Source organism: Phalacrocorax aristotelis, chromosome 2 (assembly GCF_949628215.1).
Source record: "Phalacrocorax aristotelis chromosome 2, bGulAri2.1, whole genome shotgun sequence".
In the NCBI taxonomy this organism is placed as follows: Eukaryota; Metazoa; Chordata; class Aves; order Suliformes; family Phalacrocoracidae; genus Phalacrocorax; species Phalacrocorax aristotelis.
In genome coordinates, this window is record NC_134277.1 from 158,366,996 (window position 1) to 158,385,122 (window position 18,127).

The following is an 18,127-nucleotide window of genomic DNA, read 5'->3' on the forward strand; positions in this document are numbered from 1 at the left end:
ATGCTGCAGAAGGAACCGAGGCATGTTCCACATGAGTTTTCTAAAATCAACACTTCTGTTCCTTGCTATACTGTGGAAGAAAAACAGCTGTGGCTGTTGTGTCTGGTGAGCAGCCATCCTTGCCAGCTAGCATTAATGAGTAGATTATGCTATAAGAGTTTTCAGGTACAGAAATCCCTGTTAGAAAGACTCAAGGTGTGTTTCTTTCCTGCCAAGGCAGGAGCAATTCTGCATGGAAATTCTGCCACTTAAGAATTTCTAGGACTGCAGATACATAAAGGGTGAGGTGGACATTTCTCAAGAATATACTTGTAAATACTAAATTTCATTCGAATTTCAATTTAGTCCACAAAGTGTTTGGTTGGGTTGGGTTTTTTTTTTTTGTCTGTCTGTTTGTTTTTCTTTTTTAGGTTTGGATCCACATAACTCTTAGTTCCTAAATCACCAAGAAATTTTAAAACTGAAATTTTATTTAATCTGTCATTTTCATCTGACTTTTTTAATAAAATGCCCATAGGCTGTCACGTTCAAAAGTGTTTTGTGGACTGATGTTTTATTTGACTGTTCAGGTCTTTTGATGATTTACTGTGCCTTTTAGCATCTAAAATACTATAACTTTGGTAAGAACATTGTTTAATAGTGTTCTTTATTCTCTAGTATTAGACAATTTATTATTGACACGGGTGCGAAGGGGACACGTCTTAGAGTTAAGCACTGCAAAAAGAGCATTTAATCCCTCCCATTACTAGAAGTTCATATAAAGTCCTTATAATTAAGTATCACATATATACACTCATAATCCAACTAACTCTGCTTCTTAATACAGTGCCCCAAACATATACTCAAGAAGAAATTCACACCTTTATTTACTGGCATATATGTTTAAACAGACAGGGTTTTTTTAGGGAGTCTCTAGAGTCCTGCTGGTTATGTGCTTGAAGATCATTCCACAAAAGAATAAAATGCCGACAGCTCAGAGGTTAAACGTGGCCGGGAAGAGTAAAGCACTGCAACAGGTGTGTCTTTATTGAGGAGACAAAGGAACCTTTATTGCCCTCCACTCTTCCCTCTTTGATACTAGCTGGTGCGGGTATTGTACTAGGGTTATACCATGATGCATTCTTGTGGAACTTGATAGTTAGGCTGGTTTCCACTCTTGGCAATGCTAGTCACAAGTAAGACTGGTAATTCACTGTGAGAGGAATTTTTGGCAGGTTGTCTGCAATCCCCCAAGAGAGAATTTAACCAAGGTTACAGAAAAAGACCATCTTCTCAGGAAAAAAAATAATCATCATTCTTTAAAAAGCCAAAATAACCTGTGATTCACACTACATAAATAACTTTCCTGCTAGCACCAGACTAGTGACATAAAGAGAAAAAAGGTTCATATTAAAGTGTGAATTTTCCATTCAACATCTACAGTTCCTCTGAGTAAGAAGCACTGTTATTCTGGTTTATCATATGAGAGCTGATGAGACTGTAAAGTGATGAATTGCCTTATGGGCCAGTTATTTTATTCTTTTATGAAACCCATGCATTTTAATTCTTCAGGGGAAGGTTTGTTTCAGCATCAATGCCTCATATTAAGGATGGGTCCAAACTCAGATCTAAGACTCTATGTGTGTTCGTCTTTTTGTGTGTGTCTAAACTAGAATGCTGTGGCTTGATTTAATCTTTAGGTCTCTGTGATGTTGGACTACATCTCGGCTGCTGTTGCAACAAAGCTTACAGATGTCTGCTCATCTATTTAGGGTTTTACTCTTTCAGCTTTGTCATATGTGAAACTGAATCTACACACAGTGTAGGCACATTTAGAAATATAACAAACAATTTAAATCATAGTATCGGCTGACATCTAGCACTGCACAGAAGGCAGAGGAAAAACAAACATCAAAAATAACTATTATTTCATCAATGCAGGACCTTTTTTAGGCTTAATTATCTTACCAAGTGTCATCTTATTTCCCTTCTTTCCTCAAAATTTCTGCCTAAGGAAAATATTAATATTAATTAAGTTTCTGTTTAGGCCTTTCAGTAGATATAAACATAGGGAAATACTTTCATGAGTTCTCTTTTATGCCAACTTATTTTTCTTCCTTTTGAACTGTCACTTTTCTCTTAATAACTATAAATCTTTCACAAATATAGACTGATTAGAAAGGAGAAGTAGCTGTATATAACAAAATATTACATTACTTTCTTACAAGAAGTATTGAACTGAGTCCTAATTTTTATTCAGAGTTCTGTGGTAATGACACAGGTATTACGGAATTTGTTGTTATCAATTATATGCATCAGCATACGCCATAATACTTGATGTAACCGACTGAAGGTTAAAAATATCTCAGACTTCTCACTGCTTCTGCATTGCACAAGAAAAAGGAAAGCTGAATAAGAGAAACAAAAAACTAAGCTAAATTAAGTTCTTCAGTAAGCTGTGAAATAATGGCTTCTTTAATATAATATGATTTATATAAGATGATAGTGCAGATCAAACAATCTTTCATATGGGATTATAAAATACTACTTTTATTTAGAAGTAAATAAGTATTTATAAGGATTTTCCTTAAAAGCTAAAGAAACTGCCTCAAGCTTTCTGCAATTGACCTCTTTGCTTTGATATTCTTAGCACAACCCAAGAATTTGAGTGTCTATTTTAAAAAGTTATGATAACTTCAGTTAAGCCAATTAAGAACCAGTTAAGTGATAGTTCTGAATTCTAGATGTGAATGTGTAATCCTCATTAGCAGAAGATCCTTCTAGGGAGGTTTGAAAGGACGACTTTCCAAAACGTTTGTCAAAGATTTGCAGGCAAGAATGTAACCATTGCTAATAGCATTTGCAGAAGGAGTAAGACTGGTAGAATGATCAATTACCATACAGGCATGTTGGTCATAACAAGATAGCAAGACCATAAAAATCCAAAATAATATGTTTCAGTACAAAGGTGTCATCACTGTATGGTCAGAAATGTGTGAACTTTGGACAGTGACCAAGAAAAGAGAGAATAGGAGGAATGGTGATGATCTCCCTCCACCACACTAGTGGAGGTTAGTCCAGGAACATTGCTTCCAGTGCTGGTACCTGTACCCTAAAGGAGATTCTGTAAAATTGGAGGTGGTCCAGAAAACCAGTCCCAAGAATAAATCTTACAAAAATAAAGGCTCTCAATGAGCTTAGTCTGTTTCTTTTATCAAAAGGAAGTCACTCTAGGCCCCCTTTATAGTAAATAGACAGCACGGTCAATGACATTCAGAATATAATTCCTCTTTTCACATAGTAAGTGCCTACATTTGGTTGGATAAATTATGAGCTAAACTCCATTAAATGTACTTCATTGCCTACACTAGCATCCTTATTAGCCAGCTGAAATGTTGACACCTGAAGGTAGTCACATGGAATGAAACTTTGACCAGAGAGACGTGAAAAAGAAGAAAAGAAAATGCAAGCCTAGCAAAATTGAGCATGTGTTCTGCTTGTATTTCTGTGCTTTACTTTTTTTCAAATCAGTACTAATTAAGTAGCAACTAATTTGCCTAATGGAATAAATTCCTCTACTGTGTTTAATCAAGGTCATTGTTGAGTTAGATAGAATCCAGCCTAAAGGTTGTAAAACCTGCTAGTTGTAAAACCATTGCAATGACTGTGGTGGTTGATTATATGAACTTTAAATGAATAGGTCTTTTAACCTTCCTCAGTTCTTAGAAGAAAAGTCAAAATAAAGATACGGTCTTAAAAAAAATTCATTTTCCAGCAAGGACCAGAACTATAAAAATTCCTTAGAAACAGTGGTATGGGATCTGCTTTCATACCATTCTTGGTCTAGCACTACAGCAGCACAAAGTTCTGATGACTATCTGAGCTTTCACTTGCTATCAAAACTAATCACATTTGATAAAACTTGTCAGTGTCTTCCAACCTCAATAGCTGTATAAAATCCCAATGGGGAAAATCTGGATGAATGTTGTTCAAAGTGATCAGAGGGTATTTCCCAAAACTCACACCAAGTTGACTTTACATCCTTTTGCAAATAAACTGTATTTAACTCACATGTGCTAGCCGATCAAATCTGGCAAAGAGTTCATTCAGCATTCGGACCAGCTCCTGGGCTGACAGAGTTGTGGAGAGGTTAGTGAATCCTTTAACATCTGCAAAAAGAATGCTAAAAAAAGAAGAAATATTAATATTTCAGTCTATTTCATTTGATAACTGAATGTTCTAAGTTACCTTCTAGTAATTTACTTGTGAAGGGTCATTTTAAAGTCATGCTGCCTTTGCTCTTGACCTATGGAGATTCTGGAGTACTGAATATAAACACTGAAGGAACTAAAGAAATAATATCAAGGTGTGAGAAAGGGTTTTGCCAGAAATGTGTGTTACGCAATTTTGGATTTTCAAATTATTGAGGAAGATATAGTTAAGCCTTAACAAGCACAGCTGTCCCCATTTATCAGTGAGAAGAGTGAGGCATAGCGCACCCATAATAGAGAGGGCTGTATAAGGAGGCAGACTTGGCACCCAGCTGTCTGTTAGTATCTGTCAGTCTTCTTTGAGGGTGGGTTTATATATAGGTGTTTTTTTACAGTGGTGTCCTGGTTTCATCTGGGATAGAGTTAATTGTCTTTCTAGAAGCTGGTACAGTGCTGTGTTTTGGATGAGAATGATGTTGATAACACACAGATGTTTTAGTTGTTGCTGGGTAGTGCTCACACTAGGCGAGGACTTTTTCAGCTTCCCATGCTCCGCCAGGTGCACAAGAAGCCAGGAGGGGAGGGGACACAGCCAAGACAGCTGATCCAAACTGGCCAAAGGGATATTTCATATCATTTGGTGTCATGCCCAGTATGTTACTGGGAGGAGCTGGCTGGGATGGGTAGCAATCGCGGCTCGAGGACTGGTGGCATCAGTTGGTGGGTGGTGAGTGGTTGGGTCATCTGGGGTTTTTTCCCCCCTGGGTTTTGCTTCTTTCTCATTATTTTCCCTTTCATTACATCATCATCATTATTATTAGAGTTTAATTATTAAACTCTTCTTATCTACACCTGTGAGTTTCCTTACTTTTGCCTTTCTGATTCTCTCCTCCATCCCACAGAGGTGGGGGGGAGTGAGCAAGCAGCGGTGTGGTGCTTAGTTTCTGGCTAGCGTTAAACCATAATAAGTGGTTTTGACTTCAGTGATTTCAATTTTTAGTGTGATTTTCAGGCTTTACTGTCTATGTGCCATACAAGTCTCAAATTCTAAGATAACAGACAGATTCATAACAGACTCTTATGGACTTGACAGATGTACCTGAGTTAGAAGTATAATACCCTCTATTTAAAAAGTAGTGATGTTCAAAAAGACACATATCATGCTGGCATAGCCTGGAAATAACCCAAATGAGACTTGTTAGCACTTCAAAGTCAATTAATAACTGGTGTTACAATCTGAATATCTGAAGATCTTTCATTTGTTGAACAAGATCACAATTTGACAGTGTCTGCAAATCACAAATGTAACCAATAATAAATACACTAATGGACAGGTTGACAATAAAATATGACTAATGAGAATTCAACTAATCTTCAAATGTATGGGCTGATAAGGTTTTAGGTGAGGATTAAGTAAATGGCTCACAAACGATATAAGATTTTTACCAGTGAGAAAAAAAAAATTAAGATGTGAAGTACTGAACTACTCTAAGAGGAATGAATAGTAATAACAGCCTAAACTGATAAAAGTAAGGTTTTCAAACAACTAATTTCTACAGTTTTCATTATCAAAACAATAAAGATCTCTAACTGGATATTAATTTTAGGGATTCATATAGCATTGGTTCAGGTAGTGTTCAGTGCTCAACTTTTAGGAACAAAGGTGAAACTCAGTTTTGAAAAGATCTAGTCCCTGGCTGCATGCATAGGAACCAACCAGTATCTGTACTCTAAAACACACAGAATCTTCGGTTCAAATCTCCTTCAAGCATAAATTATGTTTCAACCTTTCACCCTGATGACATTCACAGAGAAGGGTCATCTTGTCCCTATTTTGATTTTTCTATAGCAACACTTACTCCAAGAATGAAAAAGGATAATGGAAGACATTTTAATTTAGTTTAATTCAAACCTTTTGTAAGGGTCCTTGATACTTTCCACCAGATTTAATAAAATAGTATGTCTGAGCTACTGCAAGACCACAGAAGAATCAGATAATCAATTTACTCTTTTGAAGACGTTCAAATTATGTGTATTGAACTGATCCAGACAAAGTTATATTTAGGTTTCATCAAAAGGCGAAGTACATATTTTCCTGGCAAACCATCTCCCATCATATCCAAGGATGCTTATTTTTCACTTCCTTCAGTGATGGCCACTCAGTCATTTGCCCTTGTGGTTTGCAACAAACTTAGGAAAATATTATTGGCTTAGCTAAATACTCTGATGGTTGGGAACCACAATAAAATCAGAGATTGCATAACATCACGGAGTAGATGATGATCATTCTGGCATAAACTTGCAATTAGGACTTATTACCTTGCGTAGCAGTTCATAGGGTAGCTATCATCTTCCAGCTAACTAATTTCAGGAGAAACAAAATTTAGAGAGGAGAATAAAAAAAAGGAAATGGAATTAGGAAAATTATAATAAGAATAATTGAATGAAAATGGCAACTAAACGGAAAAGCCACATGATATGGCCACATCTTTGAGAGCATCCTACAAGTCTCCATATATTTTCTGTGTGTGGTGTTAACCAGAAGGTTGTGGCAGAATATGTGTCCACGTGCAGGCAGTGTTCCCCTTTCTGTGCAAACCTGACCACTTAATTAAAGTGAAAAAATACACAAAAGGTCTAGACCCAGTGTTCAATTCAAATGGGTCTTGCCATGGCAAAGGCATCCAGCCAACCTGATAATTAAAAGAGGACACCAAAGTGCTTATCTGCTCAGGGATCAAAGAAGGGTACACTAATTTTCTAATTTTTGAATGAATAAAGCAAAAGAAGGGAAACATTCAAACAAGAGACACTTAGCAGCATCTGAGACCTTAAACATTAAAGAAAGGCTCCTCCACCCACCTGACATTCTCATAACGATGGATGTAGATCTTATGAAACTGGTGTTGCAAATGTTCATCTTCTACATTCGTCATATCATTTATCATTTCCAGGACTACAAACCGTGGTAAGACAGAGAGCACCAGCCTTTCCTAAAACAAAGAGGAAACCAAAGTGTCAGCATCAGTCTGAATGAGTACTTCACAGGAATCTGATTGAGCTCTGCCCTATTTAAAGAGCTGGGTAACTGGCAATTTAAGATGTGACCCTCCCTTCTAGCTCAGATAATCTGTGATAATTCACATTACAAATCTGAGTCCAGAATATGGACCCTTCTCTCCTTCCCTTCCTAGACATTCTTCCCTCTAATATGTTAAGCTTACTTATTGATTATTTCAAGATTCATCCTGCTTATTACCTCCATTACGAGCTTCTCACTGAACATCACTTACAAACATATCAAGCACTGCATTCAGGCAGTAGTAGCTTGATTAACAGATATAGGCCAGAGAAATTTTAAAGTCTTCAGCAGCAAGGAGGATCAGATTTTTATTGTTGCTTGTTTATCAGAACTTACAAACCGAGTGTTTAGCTTTCATAACCTGTATAATTAACAATAAAGCTGGAGAATAAATGAAGTGAAAAATACGCAGAGGAACAAGACTCCACTTAGTGAAAAGGACAGCATTTAGACAAAGCTTAGTTGTACTGTCAGAGATTAAAGACAGGGATAATATAAAATAATGCATGCCTAAGATGTTTTATGGGAAAGATTTAGCCATAGACTAGTTTGTATGTTTATAGGGTTATAACAGTTAACAAGAACTAAGTTATAAAGTGCCTTGGGAATCTCAGAGTCTTCTCAACAGTCTGTGACATGGAAGTACTTACACCATTTTGACAAATGGGACTGGGTTTCAAAGTTCCTTGAAAACTCTATATGTAATCTGAGAAGTAAGTATTTATATGTGTCAGTGAAGCAGGTTTCCAGGGCTTGTTGGCTTGTGGCCCACTTCACCTCTTTTTTGAAGATGCCCCCAGGACAGATTGTGGGCCGAGCTGTTCTGCTGACCCAGAGCTGACCATTCTTTTTCCCAAAGGCCTTGTACAACCTCCCTGTCCCATAATGGATTCATGACTGTTCATGTCATACAGTAAAGACTGTACAACAGCAGCCACTGAAACAGTTCATGGAAAATATAGCCTTCTCCCACACCTAAAGGCATGTGGGAGTTGGGAAAATGGGTTGTTCTGCAGATGACAGCCTGCTCCTGGCCATCTTTTAGGTCCTAAGGGAGCAGATAGACTTTCACTCATTCATTGTATGGACATTCATGGCGGAGTGCCTGTCAAGAAAGAAAAAACTAATTTATTGGAATGTTTGGATAGGGTGATGTTTGCATACAGTCTCAAATCTCCCAAAACAGAGAGTTGGTTACTGGTGGTGGGAGTATCCATTGCAAGGGTCCTCATGGCAGTGTCTTCAGCTAGGTCAGCAGAGACTCCTCACATGACTCTTCTGCTCAGTTCTTGTAACCTGGCTGGCCCATGATCCTGTGACAACCCCAGTCCAACATAATTCATCACTATTGGTATATTTTAACAACATACTAAACATTTCTTAAATATCTAAACTACCTACAAAAGACTAATTCCATAGACCATTTCTGCAGGGACAGTTTCTACTGTGTGTTTACAACTGTCTTATCTATGCACAATTTAATCATAGCAGCAGGAATCACCTAGAAAAGGTCCTGGTTGGGACACTCCGCTCAGGATATTAATTAATACACTTAAACATATAAATGGGACTAGGCAAAGCAGGAGTTGCATCTGGGAAATTCTAGAACTGCCCAAAATTCCCAGCTCTGTAAGAGTCTCTTAACGTCTGTGAATTGTGAAGTTAATCTCCAGCTTTCAGGGTGGTTTCAAGTTAGTCCATTGTGTCCAACCAGTCTGTTGTCTCATCTATGCTGCTGGATCACACAGAGAACTGGCGACGTAAGTCTACTGTGTGAGTGCACACGTCTCTGGTGCTAGACCACAATTACGAAAATCAGTTCTTTAGTTATACTGGTAATTCAAGTCACTTAGCTCTTTCCACACACATAGATGTGTTATACGGTTCTTCTGAGAAGGGCTGACTCTTCTGCTCATGTGCAGTAGGTCCAGTCATGTGCTCTGCTACTGGAGGAAGGGGCATGGGCTCCCTGAGCTATCATTTGCAGACTGTGCATCTGGGACTCAGGGCTACCATGTCTCTTGACACTCAGGAAGAGTAAATATTTGAGACAAGCTGGAGTAACATATAATTATATAGATGCACAAGTTTATTAACAATGTATATTATTAATGTATATTAGTAGAGTATCGGTGTATATTAGTTTATTATTAGTGTGTATATATAGTAGATCGGGTCATATTAGCATACATATCTGTACAGTATTAGTGTGTAAGTATATATATACACATATACACAAAAGTGCTCTTTTCCAGCCTTTGTCATAATATGAATAACCGCATCTCAGTAGGGCCAGGCAAGCCTTCGAAAGATTATTGAATTCTTTCATAAAAGCCCTAGATCATCCCCTGAGAGATTTTACAATGTCCCTGTTTCAGTGGCTCATCAGTTTGACAGCTCTGGCAGATTTTGCATGCATCCCACCCAAATCTGTTTCTCTGCAAATTAAGCTTTCTTTTTATCTTTTCAAAGTGGGTATGGAAAATCATTGATTGCCTTCTTCTCTGTAATGATCTTTCTGTACTGAAATACTGTTTTTGTGTCCTCTTGCCCTCAGTCTTTCTTTTCTAGATTAACCAGATTTGTCCAGTATTGGAATATATCACTCCAAATCACTCTGAGGCAAAGCTAGCCGTTTTTCACTAAACTGGCTCTAAATTATTAACCATCTTTTTCTTTACAAAAGAGTAAAAGAGTGAAATCTTATTGAACTAAAGAAAAGAATGTCATTTCTGTAAACTACTTATCACCAAATTTCAGATGACATTTTGGGGAATAGGATAGATCTAGGGAAAGCCAGATGTGAACTTCCAATTCGGGCATATGCGGAGAGTGTGAAGAGGTGGAAGAAACCAATGAAGAAAGTCCTCTCAAGCAATGCCCACAGAGGAAATGCAGCACAGTGTGAATATCTTCCCATATTTTCAAAGAAGGTTAGTACTACTACTGTGGAGAAAGCCCTTATGTAGTATCAAGCCATATGGGGGGTGGAGATGGTTTCCAGAGCTACTCTTCCCTTTCATACCTAGCAAAGGCAGCTATTTCTGTAAACCCTTTCTCCATCTCTGTCCACCACACCCATCACACTTTAAGAAAGACCATTTGCAAGTTTGGAAATTGAGATCAATGTTGAACCCAGACATGAAGTGAGAGCCAAAAGATATAAAGAAATTAGTGTCAGAAAAGAAAATGTCCAAAGGTTTCAAAATCTTTTTACTGAAAATAAGAATATGGAATAAAATAAGTAATACAAAATAATGCCATATAAATATTTGATGAGAAAAAGCATGAGTCCTGGAAATAGCCTTATAAGTTTTAAGATGTTCAGAAATTCTAGTAGATTGCAGCTCTTTAGGGCTAAGTCTTACTCAAGCTTTTAAACTGTAGGGAAACAAGCACTTCATTACCACTCTTGTAAAGAAATTCTTAACTGAGAAGGAGCTGCAAAGTAGGACATAAGCTGAATTCCAGAGGTGCAGGACAGATGATACCGTCTTATAAAATCTAATTACTAGTATGGAGCTGAGTTATCACACATATGGTAAATAGACATGTTTTGTTTATGACCATTTCTAGGCAGGCTTGATCTAAATCTTAACATTAATTTCTGATATTTATTTTTTGTTCAGCTAAGCCAGCCTGGTCTTGCTTTGTATCCTGTTCTATCTAGTCAGGTGAAAAATCCATTCTTGCCAGCACTTCTTGGCAATGGCCATTTCCTGTGATTCCGGTTGCCTTAAGCTGGGCTGAAGACCCTAACTTATACAGCATTTGCATTTTCTATGCAGATTTCTTACTTATTCCTTGCATTAGGATCAGTCTTTTCTTCTCTTTGTACCTCACCTCTCAGACCTCAGAAGAGTTGTTGTCATCTAAAGATCAATTTTGGTCACACTGAGGAGAAATATGAGAAGAAAAAGTAATTTTAGGTTGGTTTAGAAGAATACGGTTAATTCTTGAACCAGCTGTAAGGATAGGACCATCCCTACTGAGTACCACAGAGGCAACACACAACACTCCCGTTATTAGGAGGTTATAGCATAAACTAATATTATCCAAGCTATGGGGTATGTCCCTTCTTGATGGGAAAAGTTGTTCAGAAAGAACAAGACACGGCAAAGAGGGATGATAGGTGGAATGAGAGAGAAAAGCAAAACAATCACGAAAATGCTGGGTTTGATGCCAGCAGGATTAGGTGCTGTAGATGAAATATAGCCACAGAGGAAACATCTGAAGAAATGAGGAACTCCTCCTCAGCATTCATAGGAGGCAATATAATTTCTAACCTACAACTTTTAAAGTAAAGATCATGAAGAATTTCTACTCTGAGCAGTTTTAGTCAGTAGGGACCATCCTTAGCTACAATGAAAACTGATTGTGGATAAACACCTTCATTTGTCTAGGTGGCAGCCCCAGCTGAGGTGAACTGTACGTTTACTTAAGAAGGCAAAACACATGCTGCTAATAGGTTCTGCTGGGGTGGAGGTGTGTAACACTCCACTCTGAGATGGCAGCTTTCTCCTGGGTCCCAGCCTGCATAAAATTGTAACACAGAAGGTGAGAGAACCAAGACTCTACTAATATTTAATCCACGTGTTCTACAAACCTTTACTAAATCATGGTCAGCCTTCAGAAAGGAGAGAAAAAAAACAATCCAATTCAGTGACAGCTGATATAGAACAGGCAGTGAGCTATCATGCAGTGAGCTCATCCTTTATTCTGGTAAAAAGCCCAGCTCAGACCTTCTGTTTCCCCATATAGATTGTACTAATTTTAGCACATCTGCATTGTCTTGACTTTTTTTCTACCATTCCCACTTGGGAATTCGGCTATTGTCCGCTCTTCTTCTTACATGTAAACACTGGATGTGGTGCTTGTGATAGCAAGAAGAAAACCAGTGCCTCAGGAGGTCCTTTATGCTCCTGCAAACCCAGCTTTTCACAGGAATGTCTAACACTAAGATAGCTCCCATTTCAAGCAAATATCCCATGGCATCTTAAGATGTCATATTTGGGAACAGCTGCTGATTGATATTGCAGGAACCAGAAACATTTTTTATATCTTGTGCCCTTCAGCCTTCTATAACAGAAGGCACTTAGACTATATATTCTCTTATTCTTTCACTATTAAGATACATTGCCCAATATGACCATATAATAAATCCAGCCTTTGAATAAATCAGATCAGTCTTTCAGGGAGCCATATGATTAAAGTGTTCGATCAGTTCCTATGAAGATACTTTCACAATAGCACAAAATCTTTTCACTGTAAAAAGAAATATGTTACCTCCTACCTTATCCTTGCAGGTAGACAAATAGGAACACAAATGCAAAAAGAAAAGAAGATGAAAGAAAGCAAACAGAAATCCTGGATATTATTGAACTGCTTATGAAATCTATGATAAAAGAACATAACAAAGGCCATTTCTTCATAGGCATATGGCTAAAATGCAGAATATACTTTTTTCATAACAAGAAAAGCTTACATTCCTTGTTTCCATTCACTTAAGAAGGTAGCAAGCAATGGGTTTAAAACATTTATTTAAAATAAAACATAGTTCGCTTGGCACATGTTCACTAAGCCAAGAAAAATGTGCCCAGCACATTTTATATCTTAACCTTCATGCTACTCATTAAGGTAAGTTAAATGTTCTTGGCTGCACATAAGATCTGGCAATGATCCATAAAAAACAGCGGTTAATTAGTACGCCTCTGCTGCAGTCCCCCTCTGTTAATACCGTAGCATGTGAGAGCTCATGTCAAGATCACAGCTGAAAGCACATATGTACCTTATGTCACTATTTTGTATTATTTATGTCATGCTATGGAGGAACACTACAAGAAAAATAATGTGTGTGTGTGTGTGTCTTTATGAAGCACTCCAACCAGCAGTCAGTTATCTGGTGCTGAAACATCCAAAGGATAGAAAATTCTTCCTTCTACAGGCACCAACTGTCCTTTGCTGTTCAAGCTGCTCTTACACCACGCCAGAATGACAGGGTGGTGGGGACGCTGAACCGAGCCCCTTCCAGAAATTGAGCACTGAGAGATGGACTCCAGTATAGATCATGTCCATCCTTTCTTTTCCTACAGCTGGTGCTAATGTTCTATGGACCAGGATGTCTCTCTTGACAGGTCTTTCACATCATTTTTTGCTTTAATCCAGCAGTCAAAAAAGGTTTTCATTTATCTGAGAATGAGTGTCAGGTCACAGTTCCCTTCCTATAAAGATCCTTGCCACACAACTCCCCTTTAAACTAGCTAAATATGATTATTCCCCTTCCACAGATTTAGATACTGTGGCACAGAAGCCCAGTGCAAATGTTTGGAGGTCATGTGCAAAAGAGCAGTAGCAAATCACAGAGAAGAAAAATGCAAGTTTTCTTATAGTCTTCTGTACCATCCTATTTGCATGATTATAGAGTCCTCACATTTCTGTTCAGTCTCTCCTGGAAGGCATTTTCAGAGAGGGTGGAAAGACATGAGAAAAAAAGTATCTTCTCTTTTTCAGAGAAAGGCTTAATAAAAAAGTGTCATGAACTCTAGGGTGAAGGAAACGACATTATCCAGCTTTGTTGAAAGCTTGCTAGTTGAGCAATTGGCTAAGTGGAGACAATTCAAAGGTGAGCGGCAGTAGTGATAAGTGGTTTGAAAAGCAACAGATATACATTTGTTCAAGAGAAAAGGCATAGAAGAAAGAAAATAGCAACAAAAGGATGTTATAAAGGAGCTGGTGATCTATTCTCCTATTAACCACTCATGACATGAATCAGCCCTAGTCTTTAAGATGGAGCAGTCAGAGTTTAGACTAAATAAATGTAAAAAGAATGTTTAACCCAAACAATAATGAAGTGAAAGGAAAAAAGACCAGTAAAAATCACTAAATGTAACAAACTGATGGTGGAATTCCAGTCTGGATACAGACACCTGAATTTTGGTGACTACAATACCTGACTACAGGTATGCTTAAGCTTCCATTTTATCCAGTGAATCTGGAGAGATACTCAACAGATCAGATGTAAATGACTACTTTAGTGTCACTACAGGTCTCTCTGGGCTCCTTTGTCCATATTGACTGGATCTCAGCTGACTGTAGTGGGAGCTCAGTGGTGTAAAAAGCATGTAGTCACCTAGTTTAGGAGGTGTCTAAATATGGAGCTGACTCCTACCCAAGCTCCTCCTTCAGGAAAATTTAGGAACAGTGAAATAAATCCTGAAGTGGTGAAGCAAATTAATTCATGAGTCGCATATATCTGTTTAAAGTCCCAAGACCGTAACATTGATACTTTCTCTAATGGCCACTTCTCGTTTTATACATCTGTAATAGTCATTCTTTTCTGAACAACTTCTCTGTGGTCTGTGTGCACTGATCCCTTGTGTTCCTCGTACTGAAGCCGGGAGGTATCAACAGTGCTTACAACTGCACAAATGTAGCTAGGCACATTCATGGAAAAGTGGGACATGTCCCTGATGAGTAAATAACAACCTTTGGAACAATTTTTGAGAAAAGTCAATTAACCAGTCCACAAGGTCTCGGTCTTGTGAATAAAAACTGAACTGGAGACCTTTCCACTGGTCCAGATCAAAGAAAGCAAAATACCAACAAGCACAAATCATCAGCAAACAATGTGAGGCCTGCAGGAGGTTGCCAGAAGGAAGGCCAGACTCCCCAAGGTTTCCCTGCAGATCATGTGAGGGTGTCCCCCCTGCAGGGTTTGCTGTCTGCATATGCTTCCTGCACCAGCTCCTCTTGGATGGTGCACAGCAAATGACAAAATGCTGCTTATACTGCCCTGGGGCTTTCCTTTGTTTCTCAACATTTTTATTAGGACTGGCTTTGCTGAGGGATGAAAAGCCCCTCTTGAATGACAGTTCAGTTCAGGTTTTGTTCTTCCTCCTCTACACATACTTTCAGATGGGTGAACCTACCTAAATCTTGTGGGAGGAAATCTTTAGATTGCGTAACAAGTTCTTATGGCTATTCCCAAGACAGTTCTGTAAAACTGGAATGGATGTACCCCAGAAATATTTAACTTGGCAGAGAGTCTAGAGAAACTGCTTCACACTTCCTATATTGATTTTTAAGAATCATTTTGCCAGAATTGTTCAGCTTGGCTTTAACAACATTTATAATTAATATCATAGATGCTTTATTGTCTTAAGCACTGAACTTAATAGGATGAGAAAAAGGCTGTTCAGAGCAGTGGTTTTAGCCTTTCCAGAGCACGTGAGCTTTTGTTACATTTAGGGGAAGTAGATAAAAATGGTATTGTTTTACTGAAAAACTGACAATGTTCAGAATAGATGTAATTATTGTAGATGCCACTCTAGAAAATGGGAATTAACACTTCTCGTTATGATGAACTGCTCTGAAGAGAAATTCCTTCATTCTTACTTAGTGCACAATGGACAGTCTATTTGCAGCTGTTCTTTCTTGTGCGTTATCGAGACAATGGCAAGTAATTAAAAAATATGGAAGGAACTGCAATATGTAACATGTTCAGACTCGTGGGTTATGACGTTGCCTGTCAGCTTTTACTACTTACTGCTGCAGTATGTGATATTAACTTTCTTTTATTTGAATTCAGGCAATTGCCATTCCCACTTATCCCATCCTTGGCTGCATGCTCTATTTAGGCATCTGCTGTTCTCAAAGAGAAACAAGGCCAGATCACACAGGAGGTTTTGGAGTCTCCTTTTGTTTAGCTATTGGCTATGAAACATAACTAGGGTCTCATCGAAACTGATAACCCAATGTTTATGAGAGTCATAATTTTTTCCAGTAGTGCCTGATTAGTTGTTAACTGAGAAGTACTGTAGAGTTTGTGGTAATGTGAGGAGGAAAAAGTTTCTTCCACACACTTCTTGCAGTAAGGGCATTTTATCCAATTGTTTCCTCAATACTATTGTCCAGAACAGCATAAGGCAATAGAAGTAGCACATGCTGAAGGGAAGGACTGCAAGATACTGCTGGTCCTTTGCTTTGTTTGGGTAATGAATAGTTTGAAGATTCGAGAATCTGAAACCACATGACAAAATCTTGGCACAGCTTGGTGATTACCAGTCTATTGCCAGGTGTCAAAGGTGCCTTTCTCATGAGCCAGTTGGCTATGTAAGACTATTGCATTCTTAATGCCTGTTGCCCTGTGCTCCCTGAGCAGTAGAAGGCTGATTCTAGGGCTGCCAGTTCATGCCTTCCCTGTATCATTTTGGCTTTGTAAACACTTACTCACCCTGTAGCATGCTGGGAGGTGGTGGAACAACCCTCCCTGTCAATTTTTTTGGTGTGGTACCTGTTACTGCTGCTATCTGTATCTTTTAAGTAAAAAATTGTATTCCTACATAAAATACTTACAAAAATATTTATTAAAATATTTTAAAAGGTAAACGATTCATCATGAAACTAAGTGCAGCTGATGCTTACACTGTATGGCATGGGTGCAATGAATCAGCTCACTGTAAGGCCACATGAGTGCCACTAACTGGCACGGGAGTGGGTGGGAGCACATGTCCAGGGATAAGAGCTGTAGGGAGCAAGTCTGTGTTTCTTGTCAGCAGTGCCTGGCTGTTAGATCTGCTAGGCTACATCGTGAAACTATCTCCTGACACTGCTTTGTCATTTGAGCTGTCTTTTAGCTTAGGCAATAGAAACTACAGGTCTCAAATTCAGTGCCGGTGTCTGTATTGTATTTGAGCAATGGTTAATAATCCCAGATCCTCTGGATCCTAACACATGATTTTTTGCGTCCTGAATGAAGAGCACGTTAGACTTATAATCCACTGTGAAACCCAACCATGTAACAAAGACATGCAGCACAAAGCAGGAGTTACAAAACTATTTGTGTTACCACCCTGCCTTGTTGACATGAATATTTATGCTTACAAGTGATACTGTCCAGCCCCACAGTAATCCATTAGACATATCTAATACATGGAAAGGCGGATTTTGTATCTTTGTAATTTTGTTTCTTCTAAATCTCATTATTATATTTATTTATTTACTTACTTACTTATTTATTCTGTATTGAACAATTGTTCAGAAAAAAATATCCAGAAGAAAAATATTTATAAGGAAATAAGACACATGTCTCAACAAAAAGTATTGTGCTGTCTTCTAGAACATTGGTTTCCTTAAATTCCAGTTAGTTTGGACAGGAAGGATGAAGCCATGCCTTAAGAACAGGAGAAAGACAGACACATCTGCTGGAGACTGATTCCATAATGACAGACCTTAAGCCATTTCTTATTTTACAGGAATGCAACATGAGAGCAAAACAACTCCTACAATTCAGTTTTGTTCTAAAATATCAGAATGTCCCCATCTGACTAATGTCTGTAGGGCTATGTCCCGGTACACTTTCACTTCTCTAGGACTGCTTTGACTTGTCTTCTGCTGAGTCTTCCTGTAATTGTTCTGCACTGTTTCTACTTTCTATTCATTTAGATGTTTCTTTTTTCATTTTGCTACTTTTTTGCTGTTTCATAAATTACTGGGCAACTTCAGCAAAATATACATTTCTCAACAGTACTGGTTAGTGCAGCTAATGACATGGAAAATGCAGAAAGCAAGCTCACATGCCATTTATTTTTCAGCTTTATCTTTATGTGACTAAATCACTGCAGAACAAGATGTAAAAGAGCTAGAAGATCATCTGTTCTGTTCAAAACAAGGAATACACATTTGTCAGAGACTTACAAGACTCCAATACTAAACAGCACAAGCTGGATAAAACTTCCCCTGAGAAGTTTCTCTAGGTTGGAGTAATGGTCACTTTCTGAAAATCAAATCCCTTTTAATAGGCTTGTAAGTGGGTACTTAAATACTGATGGTATGAAAGAGCTTTGGTCATAAACAT

The 18,127-nt window shown here is 38.1% G+C and overlaps 1 protein-coding gene across 2 annotated transcripts in view; it reads right to left on the reverse strand.

The window, feature by feature from the left end:
• The window catches only part of ADCY8 (adenylate cyclase 8), a 137,992-nt gene that overhangs the window by 78,121 nt on the left and 41,744 nt on the right, over positions 1–18,127 (reverse strand). For both annotated transcript variants that reach the window (XM_075085835.1, XM_075085836.1), the window contains exons 3-4: positions 7,053–7,183; positions 4,051–4,162 (exon numbers count right to left, since the gene is read on the reverse strand). In XM_075085835.1, the coding sequence (XP_074941936.1) occupies positions 4,051–4,162; positions 7,053–7,183 (243 nt within the window). The remainder of the gene's footprint in view (positions 1–4,050; positions 4,163–7,052; positions 7,184–18,127) is intronic.